The sequence below is a fragment of the Alternaria conjuncta genome (genome assembly GCF_024043145.1).
Source record: "Alternaria conjuncta strain BMP 0040 chromosome Unknown scaffold_10, whole genome shotgun sequence".
Taxonomy (NCBI): Eukaryota; Fungi; Ascomycota; class Dothideomycetes; order Pleosporales; family Pleosporaceae; genus Alternaria; species Alternaria conjuncta.
This window is the reverse complement of record NW_026250099.1, coordinates 1,544,128-1,563,823: the sequence shown is the minus strand read 5'-3', so window position 1 is coordinate 1,563,823 and position 19,696 is coordinate 1,544,128. Positions and strand designations below refer to the sequence as shown.

The 19,696-nt window shown below is 51.4% G+C and overlaps 6 protein-coding genes across 6 annotated transcripts; 3 read left to right on the top strand and 3 right to left on the bottom strand.

Moving 5' to 3' along the window:
* Nucleotides 1-1,509: 1,509 nt before the first annotated feature.
* On the bottom strand, nt 1,510-2,826 carry J4E85_007578 (uncharacterized protein; the record flags this gene model as incomplete). The annotated part of the gene is made up of 1 exon (XM_051471810.1): nt 1,510-2,826. The coding sequence occupies one exon, from the start codon at nt 2,824-2,826 to the stop codon at nt 1,510-1,512; it is 1,317 nt and encodes a 438-aa protein (XP_051324884.1).
* A 342-nt stretch (nt 2,827-3,168) lies between these two features.
* On the bottom strand, nt 3,169-3,966 carry J4E85_007577 (uncharacterized protein; the record flags this gene model as incomplete). The annotated part of the gene is made up of 1 exon (XM_051471809.1): nt 3,169-3,966. The coding sequence occupies one exon, from the start codon at nt 3,964-3,966 to the stop codon at nt 3,169-3,171; it is 798 nt and encodes a 265-aa protein (XP_051324883.1).
* A 2,169-nt stretch (nt 3,967-6,135) lies between these two features.
* On the top strand, nt 6,136-6,615 carry J4E85_007576 (uncharacterized protein; the record flags this gene model as incomplete). Its single annotated transcript, XM_051471808.1, has 2 exons — nt 6,136-6,358; nt 6,404-6,615. The coding sequence occupies 2 exons, from the start codon at nt 6,136-6,138 to the stop codon at nt 6,613-6,615; spliced, it is 435 nt and encodes a 144-aa protein (XP_051324882.1).
* Nucleotides 6,616-7,187: 572 nt separating this feature from the next.
* Nucleotides 7,188-12,104, top strand: J4E85_007575 (uncharacterized protein; the record flags this gene model as incomplete). Its single annotated transcript, XM_051471807.1, has 3 exons — nt 7,188-7,834; nt 7,885-11,917; nt 11,997-12,104. The coding sequence occupies 3 exons, from the start codon at nt 7,188-7,190 to the stop codon at nt 12,102-12,104; spliced, it is 4,788 nt and encodes a 1,595-aa protein (XP_051324881.1).
* Nucleotides 12,105-12,639: 535 nt separating this feature from the next.
* J4E85_007574 (uncharacterized protein) lies at nt 12,640-15,507 on the bottom strand (the record flags this gene model as incomplete). The annotated part of the gene is made up of 1 exon (XM_051471806.1): nt 12,640-15,507. The coding sequence occupies one exon, from the start codon at nt 15,505-15,507 to the stop codon at nt 12,640-12,642; it is 2,868 nt and encodes a 955-aa protein (XP_051324880.1).
* Nucleotides 15,508-16,882: 1,375 nt separating this feature from the next.
* On the top strand, nt 16,883-18,312 carry J4E85_007573 (uncharacterized protein; the record flags this gene model as incomplete). Its single annotated transcript, XM_051471805.1, has 2 exons — nt 16,883-17,106; nt 17,160-18,312. 2 exons carry the CDS (start codon nt 16,883-16,885, stop codon nt 18,310-18,312), a joined length of 1,377 nt encoding a protein of 458 aa, XP_051324879.1.
* Between the last annotated feature and the right edge of the window lie 1,384 nt (nt 18,313-19,696).

Below are 19,696 nucleotides of genomic sequence, written 5' to 3'. Positions count from 1 at the left end.
TAGTAATAACTAAAGCTTTAATAAAAGCTTTAATAAGAGCTAAAATAGAACTTTTAATAAAAGTATAGATAAAGTAGCTCTTTAAATATTTAGAAATACCTTTTAGAGTACTTAAAATATTAGGTATTATATTATAAATAATATTTTATATAATTACTACTAAAATAGCCTTTAGAATAGCTATTATAATAGCTTTCTTTTTAATATAATTAGAGTAAATTATAAAGACTTTAGTAATAGTAATAGAGTAATAGAAGTATTTAGTTAATAATAAAGTAGCTTATAAGCTTTAGTAAGTAAAGTAATATAATTAGTAATAAGATTAGTCTAATATTAACTTATAACTACTTATAAGACCTATAAGATAGTAAGTTAGTATACTAGTGTAGCTTTTAGTATAAGATTTAAATTACTATTAGCTTTTTAATATATATTTAGAGTTTTAAAAGTTATAGAAATATAAAAAATATAAAAAGCGTACTTGTACTAAACTATTAGTATCTATATTCTAACTATAAACTTTTAAAATATATTACTCTATTAGTTATAAGCTAATAAGTATATATAATTAAATTATAATTCTTTTATAAAGTTCTCTTATAATGTATTTAGTATACTAATAAAAAATAAGATATTAAGTATTAGAATAGCTACTTTATAAGCTTATAAAATTTTAAAGCGTTAACTATTTTAAAGATAGTAGCGCTAAAACTTTAAGCTTTAGCTTATATAATACTATATTTCTAAAAGTAAGTAAAAGATTTAGCTATATATTTTTTAAAGTACTAGTAATAGTTTTTACTTTTTTAGAATTACTAGCTCTTTAAGCTATAAGTATTACTACTTAATATCTAGATTTCTACTTAATAAGAGTTTTTAGAGAATAAATACTATAAAGTCTAGTAGTAGTTTAAAACTACTATATAAAGAAAGTATATAAATATATATAGTTAGAGTTAGATATTAGTACTAATAGTAATATATACTTAATATCTTAAAATCTTATAATCTTTTAGCTATTCTAAGATAATAGCTTAGTATTTTTAAATATCTTTTTACTAAATACTAACTTTAAAATTAGATAGAAGATACTATAAACTAATTATATATATATCTTATACTAAATATATATAATTTTACTTTTAGTTAAAATCTTTTTCTATACTATTAATTTTTATCTAAAGATTAAATATTTATTATATATAGTAACTTAACGTAGGCATTATATAGATTTATTACTATTAATATCTCTAAAACGCTAACTTTCTATACTTATAGTAATTTATTTTATAGCTAATAGAATATAAGCTTTAATTAACTAATAAGATTTTTTACTTTTTAGGTTATGTTTAATCTATAAGGCACTGTAAGTAGAGCAATAAACACCTAATATAAGTCTAACTTGCGAGACTCCGCGCGCGCTGCCTAGTTGCTGTTCTCTACTTTAACATCGAACATCTACACTAAGCTAATTACGCTCCCAGAGAACATGCACAACCTACGCCGACATCACGTGTTGAGACCGCTCATCATAGCATTGAACGCGCTATCGTCAATAGGCCCCACGCTGCGCTTCCAAGCCTTAATCTTGCGCTGCTCTTCAAGAATCGCGGCATCATCAGGATTACGGGTAGCCAGCATGTCGATGGTCGCAAGCGCAAACGGAACCAAGCTCGACTCTCCCCAAAGCCTCAGAAATTTGGCGTATCGAAACGTACTCCTCATCTCCTGCGCCGGCGAAGGTTTCCATGAGTGCGCGACGCCCCAGTATCCTTCCTCGGTGCTACTTTTCACCTCTCCGTAGGACTTCTGAATGCCGGGCAGGACCTCGCGATCTCCTTCTTCTAGCCATTTGAGTCCGATGGCTACGATGTTGAGGTTCGTGGTGTAGTAGAGCTCGGCAACCTTTGCTACAACTGAAGGGTCGCCTTCTTCGACCAGACGCTTCCATGTGTCTGACTTGTGGGCTTCATCGATCTCGTCTCTGACCCCAGCCCAAAGTTTCAGGCAGCCACCGTCGCCTTGTTTGAACAGCTGTGTACCCTCGGCTTTTCTCTCGGTCCATGATGAAATGACAGCGTCAAGATCATGGAATTTGCTGCGTGCGAAGTCTTCTTTGGCTGACGTAGCAAGTAATTCCTCGACAGTACCACCAATGGTGACTCGTGGCATGTCGCGGAAGCTCTGGCGGAAAGGCTTCAACAGCTCCTCCTGGGTTTTGGAAGAAGAGAAGTAGTCCGTTGGGCCCTCGAGCTGGTATGGTGGACGCTTGAGCACCGGTGCAAGTTCGAAATCCAAGGTAACAAGACTCTTGTAGTCTTCTAGGCGATCGTCGCCTCCTTTGATAGCCTCGCAGAGGAGCTTGACGTCCCGAAACAGCATGATAACGTTGCAAGGCTCCAACAGCTCTGAAGGTGGCAACTCCTTCCTCCATCGAGGGTTGCTGTTCCCAATTGTGACATGCATGGCGTAGCCTCGGAAACGTTGGGTGATGGGCTTAATGACCTTGTTCCCACTCTTCTTCTTCGTCTTGGTGCCATTGTCCAAGTCGAAAGCTAGCGTTGGCACGGAATTCGCCTTGAGCATGTAGGCGAAATGTAGACCGCCAGTCGAAGACACGAGCAGGAACCGGTTCCCCTTGATCATGGCGTCGTAGCTTTCGGCGTAAATTTGCTTATTAGCGCGGAGGATACTTGGACTGAAGTCTTTCTTAGACAGCATGGTGCCGTGCGTAACAGACTCGGGACGTGGGAATGTGCATAGTAGGATGCCATATATCTTGTCGCGAATCTCGCGGGGGAGATCGAGGAAGCGAAAAGAAGCCATGTCTGGGGATTCTGGTGAACTGTTCGGGACGATGTGTAGAGGTCGTGTTCGGGCAGAGAACGGGATCGTGCGGGGCTTAAATTCAACGGCGGTGAGTGGATACCCTTCGGTCTAGTACGTTGTGGGTTAGGCTGAAACCGCATGTCGATGAGTACTTGCGCGGCCTCTTTTGCGCAATTCTAGTAATCATTCGACAGCAGTCAGATCTTGCCTCAGCGCATTAGGGGCATTAAGACCGATCTGTCACAACACTTGCAGGAGACACATGTTCAAAACCATCCATAGCAAGGGTATCCTTGGCAGCAGGACTGATGAGGAACTTTTCTTGCTGTTGAGCCGCGACTACAAGCTTCCTTCCGGCTTTTGATACACTGGCATCGCTACATCGGGATCGTATGTAGACTGCACGACCTTGCTTCCTGGGGGTAATAATATACTGGTGCCATCAGGTAATTCCGCTTCCTCGGATCTATCGCTCGCGATCATCCATGCGCTCTTCAAGCCCGCCTCTCTCGCAATATCTTCTTTGATTCGATAGACAATCTCCGGCCGTGGAATGAAGTTGTCCAAGTCTCTGCCATTTGTACTCTCTTCTAGCTCGTCCGGTGTAGCTGTGACCCAAGTTGGGTTTACGTAACGATACTTGATATGATCGAAACCCATGCAGAATATTTTGCTCTGAACAAAGTCCTCCGGTATAGGATACGGCACATCGACAGTTTCTAGATCGTTTCGAATATCGGTATTGGCGATATTGTAGTTCACATACGTGATGACCACATCGCGGATATCCATGCGAATCTTATATAGAGTGTCCAAGTTCTCGGCCAATCCCTCATCGACGTCATGTTGCTCAGCAAAGCCTTCGAGATACCAGATACCGCCGTCGATGGGTGTTTGAGCGTCGATGACAAGCAAGGGATCTGCTTCCGGGAAGGCTCTCCTCAAGTCTGCATGGGAGAGGTTTGACAAGTCGCGTTTGTCTTCGATGAACAGCTGCTCTGCAGGATATGGGGAGCACATGTTGGCGCCAATGCCGAACAGTTCCTGGACTGCATCGAGTTGGGTGGGTGTAAGATCAGCGGTGAGAATGCCAAGAAAGCGCTCTTTGTCGCGGTACAAGTTCGGGTCGTAGACCATGCTTAGGTACGTAGGTAGCCCTTGAGGTGATCAGGATGCCTCGGAAAGTGCGTATCGCATGGCCTCGATACAAGCAAGTTGTTGGTCGTTATAGCTTCCCAAGGGCTGCTTCTTGGCTTTTAAGATGGCAACGCGCACGCTGATTGCACGCCTAATGACCGTCTGACGTCACACGTCGCGGGACGCGTTCCAGAACGCGTTTTGACATTTGCCACGGCAAAACCGGGACCGCGTGCTGGAGCCTACGAGGCTGAACGCCCAACTGCCTGGTCACGATGATTGGAAGCGCAGTGCTGATGTGTTGTTCCCAACCATTGGTCCTATGCAAAGTCAGCGTATGCATACCTAGGTAAGCAGGCGCATCATCGCAGCTGAACTTTGCCCTTGCGCAACACTTTCTTCGGACGTCGCAACTCTCGTTTAAATTGATCAGTTATCTCACGGTCGCGTTAGCCGGCTATCTGCATCCTCACTGTCCGTACGCTGGCGTCTTTGTGTGTCGCAATCGCGATCATCCGACTCGCACGTTCAGCCTTCCACCGTACTACTTGCACCATGTGGCCCATGAGCTTGTTTTTGGCCGCTCTAATCACCTGTATGCTTCTCGGTCTTTCGCGCTTGACCCTGGAAGGCCTTTCCGTGAGGGCAGCCTTGGTTGTGTATATTGGGGCAATCACCTGTATGCTCTTTGATCTTCAGTTGCTGCCAACAGGTACGCTGCCATCAGCTACGTGGTATGAGTATCCATGGTCACAGAGGGATTATGCTAGGTTAGCCGATCCGAAGTCATCTATTCGTCTTCTGCGAATGCGCCACGCCACAGGCAGGATAGAGCTTACTTTGGAGGAAGCGTCATTCTCGTCGTGGCCTTCGTATACTGCTCTATCATACACGTGGGATGCTGGCCCACACAAGCAATCGATACTCATTAACGGAAAACGCCATGTTGTCAGCGACCATCTATGGGGTGCTCTTCGCAGCATTCGCGATCGGATGTTGTATGGAGACATACTTGTTTGGGTAGATGCGATTTGCATTAACCAAGATGATCCGGACGAAAAGGCTTCACAAATCGCTATCATGCCATCGATATACGAACGAGCACAGGCAGTATATCTTTGGCTGGGTGATCATTTCGAACCACGATGGACAGGGCTGGCAAAATCCTGGAAGTGGGATGCGACGAAAACACTTCGTGAAGCCGAGGAAGAATGGCCGGGAACTGCAACATGGATATTTTCCTTGATGAATGCGGAGTATTGGAAACGTTGCTGGATCATCCAAGAGCTCCGCATGGCAAGTGACATATACGTGCTGTACCATGTACCTAGCTGGTACAAGTCCAAGAGTGAGGCTATACCTTGGGACATTTGGATCCATCTGGTCAGGCTGTTCGAAGCGCAGAATGAGGCTTGGGTTCCTACGCATATAACTCGAAGAGTCCTGCGCATTGAGGATATTCGCCATCCCGTAGACACGAACCAGAACACCTTCACTTCGCTTTTGGAAAGCTTCAACGATTGTTTCTGCTCAAACTGGGCCGACAAGGTGTATGCTTTGATTGGGATTGCAGAAGACCACATTACGGATGTTGTTGCAGCGAACTACTCACAGTCTCGATTGGATATGTACTCAGAACTGATACATCTTCGAGCGCCCTCAGTGCCACTAGAGGCAAGGACTTTGACGCAACAGAAACATGCGGTGGACATGGTCTATTTTGCGAGCCTACTACGAGCCAGTATATCACGAAAAGCGTTCTCGATGGCCAAATTCCATGGATGGCGCCTTCCCAGACAGGATCCTGGGAGGTGGGGATACATACGCAGGACCAGCTGTAGTCCGTGGTGTTCGTGGGAGGACGAAGTTGTGGCAAGTATCGTTGGCTACGTTCAATCATTGCTCAAAAGTCTAAGAGACTCGACTAAGGGCCGTCCTTTAGACTCGGAGTGGTTTTGGCACTGTTCAATACCAGAAAATAGTCAGGACTGGTCACCAGTGGAGTCGACTACCCGATCCGTGAGCGTTTCGGGCAGAATGACAGGAGTGGTGTATCAAGTAGGCCCGACCTATTTGTCGTTCTCCACGGACCCAGGGACAGCGAAGTCCTGGTTGAGGGAGTTAGGCAGCGACGCTCCGAGAGAAAAGGGAGACGTTGATCGACTTATCATGGGCCTACGGTACTTGACGGCGGTGCTGAAAGGCCGGGTCGGCTTCAAAGTCCGTAACTTTGTTCCGTTCGACGATACAACAAGGTTTGGCTATCTACATTCGAGATTATTCTTGGCCAAGGACCCGGAAGGCGTTCAGTTCGTTGGTATTGGGCCCAAGACGACGCGATCGGGCGATATTTTGGTTCAGTTCCTCAAAACGGATGCGGTACTGCTCGTACGTGAGTCTAGTCGTCTGGGATTAGTAGAGACAGTAGGGCGCGCAGGCGTCGTCAAAGGCGAAGGCACGATAAACAGTCCTTCATGGGATAGTCCCTCTGGAAACGACCTGATCCAGAAGGACGATGATCAAGCGTTTGAGACTTTGCTGACACTGCAGCAACTTACGCGCCTCTCCTTTGATTCGACTGTCTTGGACACCGAACGCGTGGCATGCCATCTTCCAGTTCCAGAGGCTGTTCGGTTTTTGGGATCGTGACCGAATATTGGAATCGGACCCTGGCTATAGCATGCGAAGTGGGGAAGCTGCAAGCCACCATGGTGGGAGCCTGGGGTGCATTGGTGCCACAGGTTCGGCCCACGTTGACGCCGAAAGTCGATACAGTCAATGCAAGGTGACAGACCTGACGTGTGCTCTCTTCAGTGGCCAGGAGTGTGATGATGGGCGGCGAGAGTGAAACTAGGTGGTGATGCTCGGTGTGTTGAGCTGGCCGTCTGGGCGCGGATTGGAGCGCTATGAGACCCTGCTTTTGCACTCCCCACATACATGAGCTAGCCCAGCGCGTGAGGAAGTCGCGACTGAGAAGCGACAGCTACGCGATACCATCCTCTGCTGCTAAGATCCATCCCATTCGGCCGGCACTTGCTGCACACCCCACCGAGAGCGCGATTGGGAGTGCATTGATCAGCATAGGCCCCTGAATCCGGCACCGAATGGCGACACCACCCCCGGCTCGCGACAGAGCTCCCTCGGAAAGCGTGCCAGTCGGGAGTCCGCAGCCCAAAAAACTGCCCGCCCCCTCAACGCCCACATCCTCAGTCCGCCGCAAGATGGCTGCCAATGCGCCTTCCCCAGCCTCGAAAGATGGCGTCCCTCCTCGCCGGCCAACTGCATCCAGCGGCACCGCTGCGAGCGCCCGTCGTCCTGCAGCGGCGTCAACAAGCACCGCGCGAACCACTGCGAGCGCGTCCAAAGCCCCCACCACGGCGACATCGCGCACCAGCACAGTCGGATCCAGCCTGAACAAGCCGCCTACGCGTCCGGCAGCAGGGACAACGGCGCGCAGGACCATCTCATCGTCGAGAACCGCATCCGATGCCGAGCCAGACCTGTCGTCCGTCACATCGGGCGACGAGAAGAAGAGGACAGCAGTGCGCCGGACGCCAGTCACGTCGTCAGCTACTTCGAGGCCATCTCCCGCCAAGCCGACTTCGAGGCAATCCATGGCGCCTTCCTCCACAACGTCGACTGCCGCCAAGCGTCCTGTAACCACACGCCCAACTGCAGAGGCAGCTACGACCCGCACTGCCCCACGCGCCTCTCTTGCTGCGTCGACACGGCCGACCGCTACTCGACCCACGGCAGGAACACGGACGGCAGGCGCGACAGCGAAGGCGCCGGCTGGGCCTGCGAAGAAGCTGTCCGTCTCTGCCCCTCCACCTCCAGCGCCGGAAACGGAAGATACAGCCGAAGAAGTGTGAGTCAGCATGAACTGCCAGGGTAATGCAACTGCTAACTGAATCACAGAGAGAGCCCCGTCGTCGTCACCCCTCGCCGTGCTCCCCTCAAGGACAAAGCTGCCTCAGATGCCGAAACCGAAAAGCGCAAGAGCGCTCTCGAGCCCATCAGGGCTTCCATGGCGAAACTCGGCGAGGAGCCGCCGCGTCCGGATACTGCGCCGACGGGACGTGCCGAGATGGATGTGGAGATGAAAAGGCGGAGCGCTCAGATCATGCAAGACTTCTTCAAGGAGACCAACCTACGCGACAAGCTTCAAGAGCAATGCGACGACCTCACCCGCGAAGTCGATAACCTACATTCGGAGAAGGATAAGCTGCGCAAACAGCTGGCGGATGCTCAGGCCGCCATTGTTGAGAAGGACAAGGCCATCTCCGGCGGCTCAGATGCCTCGCCTTCACAGCACCGCGCCCACACGATCCTCGTCGAGGACATGGAAAAGAAGTTTGCGAGAGAGACCAAGCAGCTGGAAGAGCAGAGCCAACAGCTGGAGGAGGAGAAGAAGGCTGCGCAGGAGAGAGAGGCAACCGAGGCAGCCAAGGCCAGCGAGCTGCAGCAAGTCCTGGACGATCTGAACGCCGAGCTGGAACAACAGGGCCAGCAATGGGACGAAGAGAAGAAGAAGCTCGTCGAGCAAGCTGTGCAGATCGAAGGGCTCAACAAGGAGATTTCTACGCTCCGGGAGGAGCGTGACAGCTTGTCGCAAGAGCTGGATATCGCCAAGAAGACGCTGGAAAACCTCGAAACGAAATTTGCGGAGCTCGAGCAGACCCAATCCGACAATCTCCGATCGCGCGATGCTAAGATCACCGAGCTGACCAAGACTGTCGATGAGTTCGTGACAGAGGTTGCCTCTCGGGAGGAGAGGCATACCAATGCCCTCCAAGAAGCACAACGGTCTCTTGAGTCAAAGTCCTCTGAGTCTTCAGCTGTCGTGGAGCAACTTCAGTCCGAGATCCAGACTCTACATCAGAAACACACTGACGAACTACGCCTCAAGGAAGAGACCATCGCATCTCACATTCAGGCGCAAAAGGAGCTTCAAGACGACATTGCCAAGCTGCAAGAACGGGCGGATCAGGTCTCTGCTGACTTGGACACCGAACGCAATGCCCATGCAGAACAGATGCAGGCCAAGATCGAGGAGCTACAGAAGAGTTCAGAAGCAGAGCTGCAAGCGAGAGAAGACGAGCTTTCTGGCCATCTCAAGTCTATCGATGGTCTCCAGGAACAGATCGTGGCTCTGCAGCAAGGTTCAACTGACGGTGCCCGAGTCGCTGAAGAGCTGCACAAGCAAATCCAAGAACTCAAGGAGGCTCATGAGGCAGCGATCAAAGTCAAGGCCGATGAGAACGAGGAGCTTGTGCGACAACTGGATGCCATGAACGAGCAGCTCACCACTGACGCCGCCGAGCTTGAACAGCTCAAGGAAGAGGCCGCAAGTCTCCGCAGCACCATCGAGACACTCGAGAAAACCTCGCAACAGCAAGAGTCTCAGCATGCCTCCGACATGGCTAAAGTCCAAGCCGAATTGAACGACGCGAACAAGAAGGTGGAAGCCCACAAGGCAGAGCTTGATACGCTGCACGATAGACACAAGCAAGATCTTCGGATCATTGGCGAGGACTATGAACGCGAGATTGAGTCGCTGCGGGCGGATCTTGAGGGAGACGCAACCAAGCGACTCAACACCCTGCAGGCTGACTATGACTCCCTCGTGACAGAGAAGAGCAAAACACTGGAACAACACGAGCAGATCCTTGCCGAACGATCCAGCGAGCTTGAAGCTGTCAAGAAGCAGGCAGAAGAAGCTCAGGAGAGTACCGCTCGCGCGACCGAAAATCGAGACGATGCGCTCATGAAACTCAAGAAGTTCGAAGAGGAGAAGGTGGCTCTCACAGAGGCACACGGCATATCGCAGTCTCTAGTCGCCGATCTTCAAGCCCGCGTTGATGCCCTCACCCAGGAAGCTGCCACTGTCAAAGACGTCCAGTCTCAATTAGACCGTCTGAAGGAGGAGAAAGCCGCCATAGAGGAGGCGCATGGGATGACCCAGTCGATCATCGCCGATTTGCAAGCCCGTCATGACTCCCTTCTGGAAGACAAGACTGCTGCTGAAGACGCTCATAGCCGAGCGATTGAAGCGCTGAAGCAAGACTCTGAAAGCCAGTCCAAGCATCTGCTCGCTGAACTACAAGCGAAGTATGATGCCTTGCTGGATGAGAAAAAGGCTGGAGAGCAGGAACACTATCGTGTGCTGGAGACTCAGAAGCAGGACGCCGATGCCTATGCTTCTTCGAAAGAACTAATCGAAGAAGTCCAATCCAAATACGACAGTCTGCTGCGCGAGAAGACTGCATCTGACGAGGAACACGAACATGCGATCAAGGCACTGAAGCAGGAATCCGAGAACACATCAAGACAGCTTCTGGACGAGCTTCAGGCCAAATACGACGCACTGCTCGAAGAAAAGAACGCAACCGAAGCAACCTATACTCAAACAATTGAGGCTCTGAAATCTGAGTCGGAAAGCACCACCAAGTCGATCCTAGGCGAGCTTCAATCCAAGTACGACGTACTATTGGAAGAGAATTCTGCGGCTGATGATGAGCACAACCAAGCTATCATGCACCTGAAGGGACAGGTAGAGGGCGCGTCCAAAGAGCTCCAAGCCAAGTACGACCAAGCTCAGGACAACGCAAAGAGCACGTCCGAAGCTCTAAGCGCTTTGCAAATGAAGCACGATGCTACCATGGAAGAGATCAACAATATCGAGGCTAACCACAAGGCTGAAATCGATGCTCTCCAGAGCCAACGTAACGACCTTTCCAAGCGACTTTCACAACTCGAAAAGAGCCACGCAGACGTGCTCACCGGGCAGCTGGTGACCGAGGAAGCACACGCAAAGGCACTCGAAACTCAACAGGCTGAGATTGAGCAAAAGTACGCTAGTCTACTTGAGATCATGCAAAGCGACGCCGATCGACTGGAACAGGAGAAGTCTGCGGCGCTATCGGGCAAACAATCCGCCCTCAACGAGCTTGCCGCTCTTAGGAAGGAGCTGAACGCTGAGATTGATGAACTCAAGGCCGGACTGTCAACGAAAGACTCTGTCCAATCGACTGGAACCGATGAGATGATTCTGAAGTACGAAAACCTCCTCGGCGAAAAAACCGCAGCGGAGAAAGAGCATCAGGATGCCATGACATTGCTTAGGGACTCTCTCACGCAGGACCATGAGCAGGCCCTATCGAAGTTGCAATCTGAGTACAACGCTTTGCAAGAAAAGATTGCCAAGACAGATCAAGAGCAGAGTGATGCAATTGAACTACTGAAAGACGAGTTCCAAGCAGGTCATTCGAACGACATGCAGGCCTTGAAACAACAGCTTGAGACTATGCAGAAACGGCACTCCGATCTCACCGAGCAGAAGGCCTCTATGGACCAAGCACATGAGGAAGCTATCAGCGAATTGATGGTTGGCATGGAGGCTAGCACATCCGACGCTTTGCAGCAATTGCAGGAGAAGTACGCTGCTCTTACCGCTGAGCTGGAAGCAGAGCGTTCCCGGCATGCCAGCGAAATTGAAGCTGTAAGGCAAGAGACAGCCACACAGGCAGCCTCAGACAGGGAAATACCGCAGCAAGCTCCAATCACCGACATTCCGGAAGCCTCCACATCGAACGGAAATGATTACGAAGAAAAGCTTCGTGAGGTGGAGCGACAACGTGATGAAGCCATGAGAGCCGCTCAGGACGCGGAAGACCGCATCGAGACCATGAAAGGCGAGGTCGTTCGCAAGCACCTGGCACGGGTTGAACCTTTGGAGAAGGAGAACGCCTTCCTCACGGATAAGATCGACCGCCTTGAAGCCATCATCGCCGCCGGTGATCGCATTGCTCGTGCTGCAGCGACCATAGGCGAGCAGCGTAAGATCAACACTCTCGCAGAAGAGGACGAGGAAGATGACGAAGCCATGGCGCCGGGCATTCAGGCTCCCAAAACAAACGGCGCCAGTGACCACAAGGATGTGGTAGGAACTGTAAGTAACCCCTTACCTGTGTGTGTTTGTTCTGGTTCGCTCGTCGCACATGAGGTTCAGATCGCTAATCCGCCGCTAGCAGTTGGCAGCTATGCAAGAGACGCTGAACCAGCTCGCTGAGCTCAACAACGAGGCCATCTCTGAGAGCACGAAGACCGCCCACAAGCTCACCGTTGAGCAGGACTAGAGGTCTTTTCTTCTTGGGAGGATTGCATGTTGAACATGCTTGCCGTGACGTACGAGTGCGAATGATGCATGTGCTTCTATTTCTTCTTCCAACATACTGTTGTAATTCTTCCTCTCCCGCTTTTCACAGCATGAGTTTGCCTTTTAGATCATGGCACTATACCCACTCAATGTACTATTGTCAATTACGAAGCCTTTATTTGCATGATGCCCTGCGATGCGCACATGACGTCTCATTTTCACCCAACGTTACCATCCTGTCGCTACCCACTCATTTCAAGAAACCAGGGACTGGGGTGAGCACCTTCAGATATCTTGCACAATAGTCGGCAAGATTAGCCTACAATCACGGGGCACTATGAGCTGGCCTTGCAATCGGACGACGAAAACCGCATCACATGTAGATCAAGCAAAGAGGTTCATCATGATGATTTGATTGAACTATACAAAAGGCGCAGCCAACGGAATGTAATATTTATATACAAGAAAACTTTTCCTCCTCACGTCTCACTCAGAGCGTTCCATCTTCCCACGTCCTAAGACTGGTAAGAGTCAATGAAGCTAGCCCTTCCAAGCTTCTGAGCATGGACATGTTTCCTAACAACAACAGGGCTAACGGGCTTGTGGCCGTTCATCGCACGCCTTGTGGGGGCGTCGTGACGGAGGGAAACAGGCTCAGAGCGACCGCGCTTGGAAGCCGATCCCTGGAGGCACTGAGAGTAGTAGTCGTTCTGCTTCACGCACTTCCAGCCGGAGGCGCAAGTGGTGGGGCCGGTGAAACCCTGGCCGCCGCAGCGTTCGTAGGCTCCGGCTGTGCTGGGCTGAGCGGGCTCAGCGGGCTCAGCGGGGGCGGGTGTGGTGGTGGGAGCGGACTCGGCAGGCGCGGAGGGAGTGGAAGACTCAGCGGGCGAAGAAGGGCTGGGAGAGGCAGATGCAACGGGTGCCTCAGACTCAGCAGGTAGTGCTGACTCCTCGGGTGCAGCGGTAGGGGTAGCAGATGACGCCGCGCTGGTAGGCGCTGCGGATGAAGCAGCGGGGGCTGAGGCAGTAGCAACTGGTACGCCGGAGCTGACCTCTTCAGGGGTAGCAGGAGTGGTACCGCTGGCGGGGCTACCACCAAGGGCTAGGATGCGCTCGGCAGCGGCCTCGGCGGCGACCATGACGATGGCTTGGGTGTTACCAGTGGGAAGATCGGGGTGGATGGAGGCATCGACGACGAAAAGGTTGTCGGTACCATAGACCTTGGTGTCAGTGTCAACAACAACACCAGCATCTCCCTTGGTTCCCATCTTGGCAGTGCCGACGTAGTGGCTACCAGTCTTGAAGGACTTGATGAGGTCTGCACCAGTGACGTTGGAGACACCGGCGGGCGCTTGCACGGTTAGAGTGGAGTTGCCGCCCTTTGTCATGGCGATCAAGCGGTCCATCATCATGGTAATGGCCTCGGTGTCGACATCGGAAGTCATGTGGGGGTCGGTGATGAAGGAGGTGGCGCCGTCAGCAGTAATACCGAGGCTACCAACAGACTGAAGACCGTGGGTGATGTAGACCTTCATCTGGATGGTGTTGTCGGAAGGCGAGTTGCAAGTACCCTGGAAGAAGATCTCGCTACCATCAGTGGTGTTGACGGATGACCACCAGTTGAGACGTTGACCAGACTGAGCGAGCTCACCGGAGCCCTTGGCAAACAGATCGATGGTGGTCTGGTTGGGGGTGATGAGCGCGTCCTTGTCAGTTGCAGCAAGCGGTGCGCTGGTGTTGAACTTGACAGTGAAGATGGGGTGGTCCTTGATCTCAGCACCAACCGGGAGATCGATCCAGTCAGCTTCATCGGGGAGATTGACCTTGCTGCTGCCGCTGGCAACTGTCTTGAGCTGATCCGCGGGACCAATTCCGGAGTTGAAGAGAATGCGGGGAGTAGACATGGATCCGGCTGCGAGGATGACGCTACCTCCTTTGTTGACGTTGTAGATGACACGCTTGCCATCCGCCGTCTCGACCTCGATACCAGAGACCGCCGAGCCCTCACGGACAGCGCGGACGACGTTGGTGTTCATCATCAGCTCAAAGTTGTCGAGCTTCTGGGCGAGGGGAAGGTAGGTCCTGACGACACCGGAACGGAGACCGTTGGCGATGTTCCATGTGGGGTGGCCGTAGACATCGATCTTTGCGTTGGGGTCCTTGACGAAATCGGTCTCGGTCCAGCCCTGGCCCTCGAAGAACTTGGAGAGGACGTCGTAGGCGCCATCATCGTAGCGAACACCATCTTCGGATCCGTAGGTTTGACCAGGGTTACGCTCGTACAGACGGTCAGCCGCCTTGGCGACATCGGTCCACTTCCAGCCAGCGGGCCACTTGTCGTTGAAGTCGCGCTCCTGGGGCTTGACGTACATCATGGCGTTTATGGCAGTGCTGCCGCCGAGCAGGCAGCCAGCCATATCCGCAGTGTCAGCGCAGTAAGCAGGGCTACCGACATCGCTGAGGTAGTATCCGTATCCAGGCACATCGTACATGGAGACAGTGTCGTTCCACGGCATGACCTCAGTCTTGCCAGTGAACGCATACGATGGGCCACCACGCTCGATCAAGAGGACAGACGCGCCGCTCTCGGCAAACCTCTCAGCTGCGATGATACCGGCGGCGCCACCTCCAGCAACGATGTAGTCGTAGGTAGAGTTTGCAATGGTGGCCGTGGTGTTTCCACCAGCTGGGGCAGTGGAGTTGCCACCAGTTGCTGGGGCAGTGGAGTTACCAGCGCCGGGGGTGCTAGGAGTGCCAGCTACCGCGAGGGCAGCCCACTTCTCGAAGTCTGGGCTAGTTGCGTTGCTCATGGGGAGTCCGAAAGCTCCGAAACCAGCGTCGTGGTAGTTGAGAACCGCGCCAGCAGAAGAGGAGTCTGCGAGCGGCTTGTCAGAGTAAGCCCAACCCTGGACGTTGACGCTGGGGTCCTCGTAGATGACAAGGCCAGTCGATGGGTCGTCGCTTATGCAGTTGGAGCACAAGAATGTGTATGAGAAGGCGGTGTCGTTGACAAAAGTACCGTCCGGGATAGGAGACATGGTGAAGTCACCGGTCTTGACAGCTGGGTTGGTGTAGCCAGTTGCCTCCCGGAAGGATGCAAGGACCTTGTCCTCGTGAGGCCAGGCAACGACCAGCAGGTTACCGGTCATAGATTGTCCCAGACTGAAACCAGCCCAACCTCCATCGTTGGTGATGGGTGCTTGAAGCTGGATGATGACATCCGTAGTAGGCTTCTCAGGTAGGGCATAACCCAACGTGTAGCCGGAAGAGTGATGGTAACCCTGGAAGGTGATGCCCGTCTTTTCATCTGTAAACTTGCCAGATGTTTGCGCCGATGCGCCAAGAGCCAGAACGGCGGTGGAAAGAAGGAATGAGCGTGCCATTGTGACGCTGTGAGTGATGACTGAAGTGGAGGAAAGAATGGTGTGGCACTGCCGCAAAAAAAGAGTGTGAAGCCGTCAAGGCTGTAAAGAATGACTGAAAAGCAACGTTCGTAGAACGAGCAAGTAAAGCGAAAGAATGGACAAAAGCGAAAGAGCGTGTACCGAATAAGTCGCCGCAAGATGCATCCTTATATGAAGACAATACCCATTGTGGACCATGTTTCCCTCAATCTGCCACTTCCAAGGATGAAATCCTCCTCCGACCTAGCGCCCGTCAAACAAGCTCATGATGCAGCCTCACCACGTTGTCAACCTGGAATCTGGACCTCCGATGCCCAGGAACATGGTTCATAGGTGGCGCTACAGGTGTCAGAACGGTCAACTGGCGTTTGCACCACTGTGCTAAGTAGATTGGGTGGAGCTAGGACGGAAATATGCCGACGCACTGTTCGGTAACACGGTTGCGTTCATTCGTCGACGAGGATGTTTCATGTTTCCATGGCATGAACCTGACGTTGAGGTGGATGCTAGAGCCGTTTCGAAACGCCGCCAAGGCAGGAACTGCTATCCTTCGCAAATTGCGCGTGGGCCTCCAAGCAAAACACCATCTGCCATGGATCGCGCTCGCAGTTCGTGGGCTTGACTGTTGAGTCGGGTTTTCCTCATCGGCTGTTGCACCCGGTGGCTGCAAGAGTCAGGCTGCTTTGATCACAGTGTGGCCCGAAGCCGAATGCGAAAAGCCATGGATTGTGTCACTTTTCGGCGTCGGTCGTTCTGCAACAATCAAAATACGGCAGAACGGCATTTTCGAAGAATTGCATCGATGCAACATTGGGATTTTGAGAAGGTGACGCGCAAAGCCGACGGGCTTTCGCGCGTGCAGGCCTTCGCATCTTTACGACGACGCTACCTGCGATCTTTCCGGGGGATAAGTACGACGTTGTAGCCGGATGACGATAGTATGATGGCTGCTCGATACTCAGCCGTGAGCAACGAGATGGAGTTGTGAGGTTGGATGCGCCCAAGCAGCTACCTAGGTACCGTGCTAGCGGTATGCCGATTGCCTACCACAGAGGCACGGCGCAGCAGTTGAGGGCGTGGACCTGTCAAGCATAGACTAGTGCATCGATAGGTTCGAAAGGTCGTTGAACTGTCTCCAAACCAGGTCGGTGGGTGTGTTTGCTGAGTAAGGAACGAGTCGAACGTGCTGATGCTGCGGAGGTGTACAAGTGGGGTAGTCGAACCTCGGCCCAGGGTGTCGCCTTCCGGCAGCTACTTACCATGTACAATATCTAGGCATAACAACAGTCGAATAGCATCTACCATTATAATCTGATTACTTTCGCACGGAGTACATTGCTTTTATCATATCACAATGGCGAAAAATGAGATTCCAGCATATGTCCTTGGTGTCGGGCTCACCAAGTTTATCAAGCCTCGACAAACCCGCGCATATCCGGAGATGGGCTATGAGGCGGGTGTGAAAGCGATGCTGGATGCGCAGATCAACTACGATGAGGTTGAGACTGGTGTTGCGTGTTATTGTTACGGTGACACTACGAGTGGCCAAAGGATCTTCTATCAGTTTGGCATGACAGGGTAAGGAAGTTAGCAGCCACGATCGGCAGACATGAGGCACTGACAGCCACCAGCATCCCAATCTATAATACAAACAATGCATGCGCCACTGGGTCGACTGGACTGCATCTGGCACGAACCCTCATCAAGAATGGAGCAGTTGACTGCGCGATGGTCATCGGTTTCGAACAGATGCAACCAGGATCCATCAAATCTGCATGGAGCGATCGACCGTCTCCAATGGGGCTGTCCATGCGTATGATGGCCGATACGCGCGGTATAAGCAACTCTCCACCCAATGCTCAATACTTCGCCAATGCCGGTCTTGAGTACATGGAGAAGTATGGCGCTGAGGCGCGTGACTTCGCCGAAATTGCTAGGATCAGCCACGAGCACAGCCAAAAGAACCCCTACGCGCAGTTCAGGGATGTTTACACACTCGAACAGATCGAGAAGGCTCCTATGATCCACTTCCCGTTGACCAAACTCCAATGCAGCCCGACAAGCGATGGCGCGGGTGCGGCGGTCATTGTGAGCCAGAAATTCTTGGACGCGAGGCCACACCTGAAGAGTCAAGCTATTCTCATCGCCGGCCAGTCGTTGATGACAGATTCACCGCAGCTCTACTCCAAGTCATCGATGGATCTCGTTGGTTACGACATGACCAAGCGCGCGGCGCAAGCAGCTTTGAAGGAGGCTGGTGTCAACGCAAAAGACATCAAAGTCGCAGAGTTGCATGATTGCTTCTCGGCCAATGAACTCATTTTACTGGAAGGCTTGGGCTTCAGCGAGCCCGGAAAAGCACACATGATGGTGCGCAACGGCGACATCACATACGGGGGCAAGGGTCCGATCGTCAACCCATCAGGCGGTCTTATTAGCAAAGGTCATCCTCTCGGCGCGACTGGACTCGCACAATGTGCGGAATTGACATGGCAGCTTCGTGGCTGGGCTAACAACCGACTTGCTGAAGGGGCCGACGCTGCGCTGCAGCACAACCTCGGCTTGGGTGGAGCTGTTGTCATCAACGTCTACAAACGTGCCGATGGCAAGAAGAATGCGAAGATGAGTGATGAGGAAGTCAAGAAAGCGAGTCAATTCTCTTACAACCCGGCTGTGGAGGCGCGCTACGTGACCAAGGAGGATGGAGAAAAGGTCAGGAGCAAGACTGTGGCGAGCGAGTACGCTTTGGGCGATACGCTGGAGAAGATTCAAAGTCGGTTGTAGGCTCTCTATAGTAGCAATTGGATAGTGTCATGCCAATCGAGCTCGCTTACCATTTCGTGTTGCTGCTAAAACTCTTCGAATTGAAATCTTGTCCTCATTTATTCCTTACTCGAAGGCTTCAGCAGCATAACAATGCTTCTTCTTAATTACCATGCAAAAGACATCACCTCCTCTTCTTGGCAGTACGGCTCGATTGTTTAGTTAACTGCGTCTCTTCAGTTATATATCTAGTCGTTTTAAGAAGAATTTTGTAGGTATCGTACTATAACTATGCTAAGCAAAGATTCCGTCGCCCTAGGAATAATCTTCAAGCCTGTCAAGCATCAAGATATGTCGACCAAGACTTTGCTAGACCAGAACTCTGTAGGCAATGTCTGTCAAAAGTGGTATAATCAGGAGATTCAGGAAAAGATAGCAATAGTGCAACTTTTCGCCACAATCCTAACATTAATGAACCCGTGGTACATCGCGATTGTCAAACAAAAGCTACACTAGGGCCGCTAATGCTCGCCTCTTCATGGGACAAAGCCTTGCTGTCTATAAGACACCGTCGCCTCGCAGAAACAACATCTACACCTTCCTAATCCAGCCCCGCGCAGTGGTTGGCCAGCGAGCTCCACCAGGCAGTCGCTGCGTCTCCTCTCTCACCGTCGGTCCTGAGCGACGTCTATCCCTCTATCACCACCACCCAGCTACAGATCTACCCCACAGAAATCGATGTCACATGGGCGCTAGTGGGTTGCAATCGACCGTGCGTCTTTGTTATTAAGTGAGTGTATATAACCAAGCTTTGTCAGTGACAAACCACCTATCCTCCGCAGCAACGGCCAGTTCGAGGCGACTATTCAGGCTTCCGTCTCACTACATTTGCGGCTTATCATCAAAAACTTCGAGTATATACCTCTTCCATCAACTCCTGATCCCTCCGCTTCATGACTCGCCCGGTTGTCAATATGGATCACTCGTACTCTCCAGAATCGCTTGAGCGAATGTCGAGTCCGGAATGGAGCCTCGACGACGACTCGCCACCACCTGCGCCCAAAGTCGTTGAGACGCGCGTGAAGTCAGAGTCTGTTCTTCCCTCACATCCGGTAAGTGACCCGTCACTGCGCCAGGGGTTACGACGAAACTATCGCGACGACCTCCAGGCTTCCATATTAGCAGCTTGTTTGTATAAGAAGGTTGTCGCGAATGCTCCTGCGATAGCTTTCATGTTTACAGCGCTGACCAACCCGACAGTCAAGCGTAGACGCTGAAAACGGCTCAACAGCCCAGGAAAGCATCTTCGTCTCAGACGACGACGTCAAAGAGGTGACGCCCGTGAAGCGCCAGCCCACCAAAGTCCAGACAATACCCGACTCGTCAGAAGACGATGAACCCATCG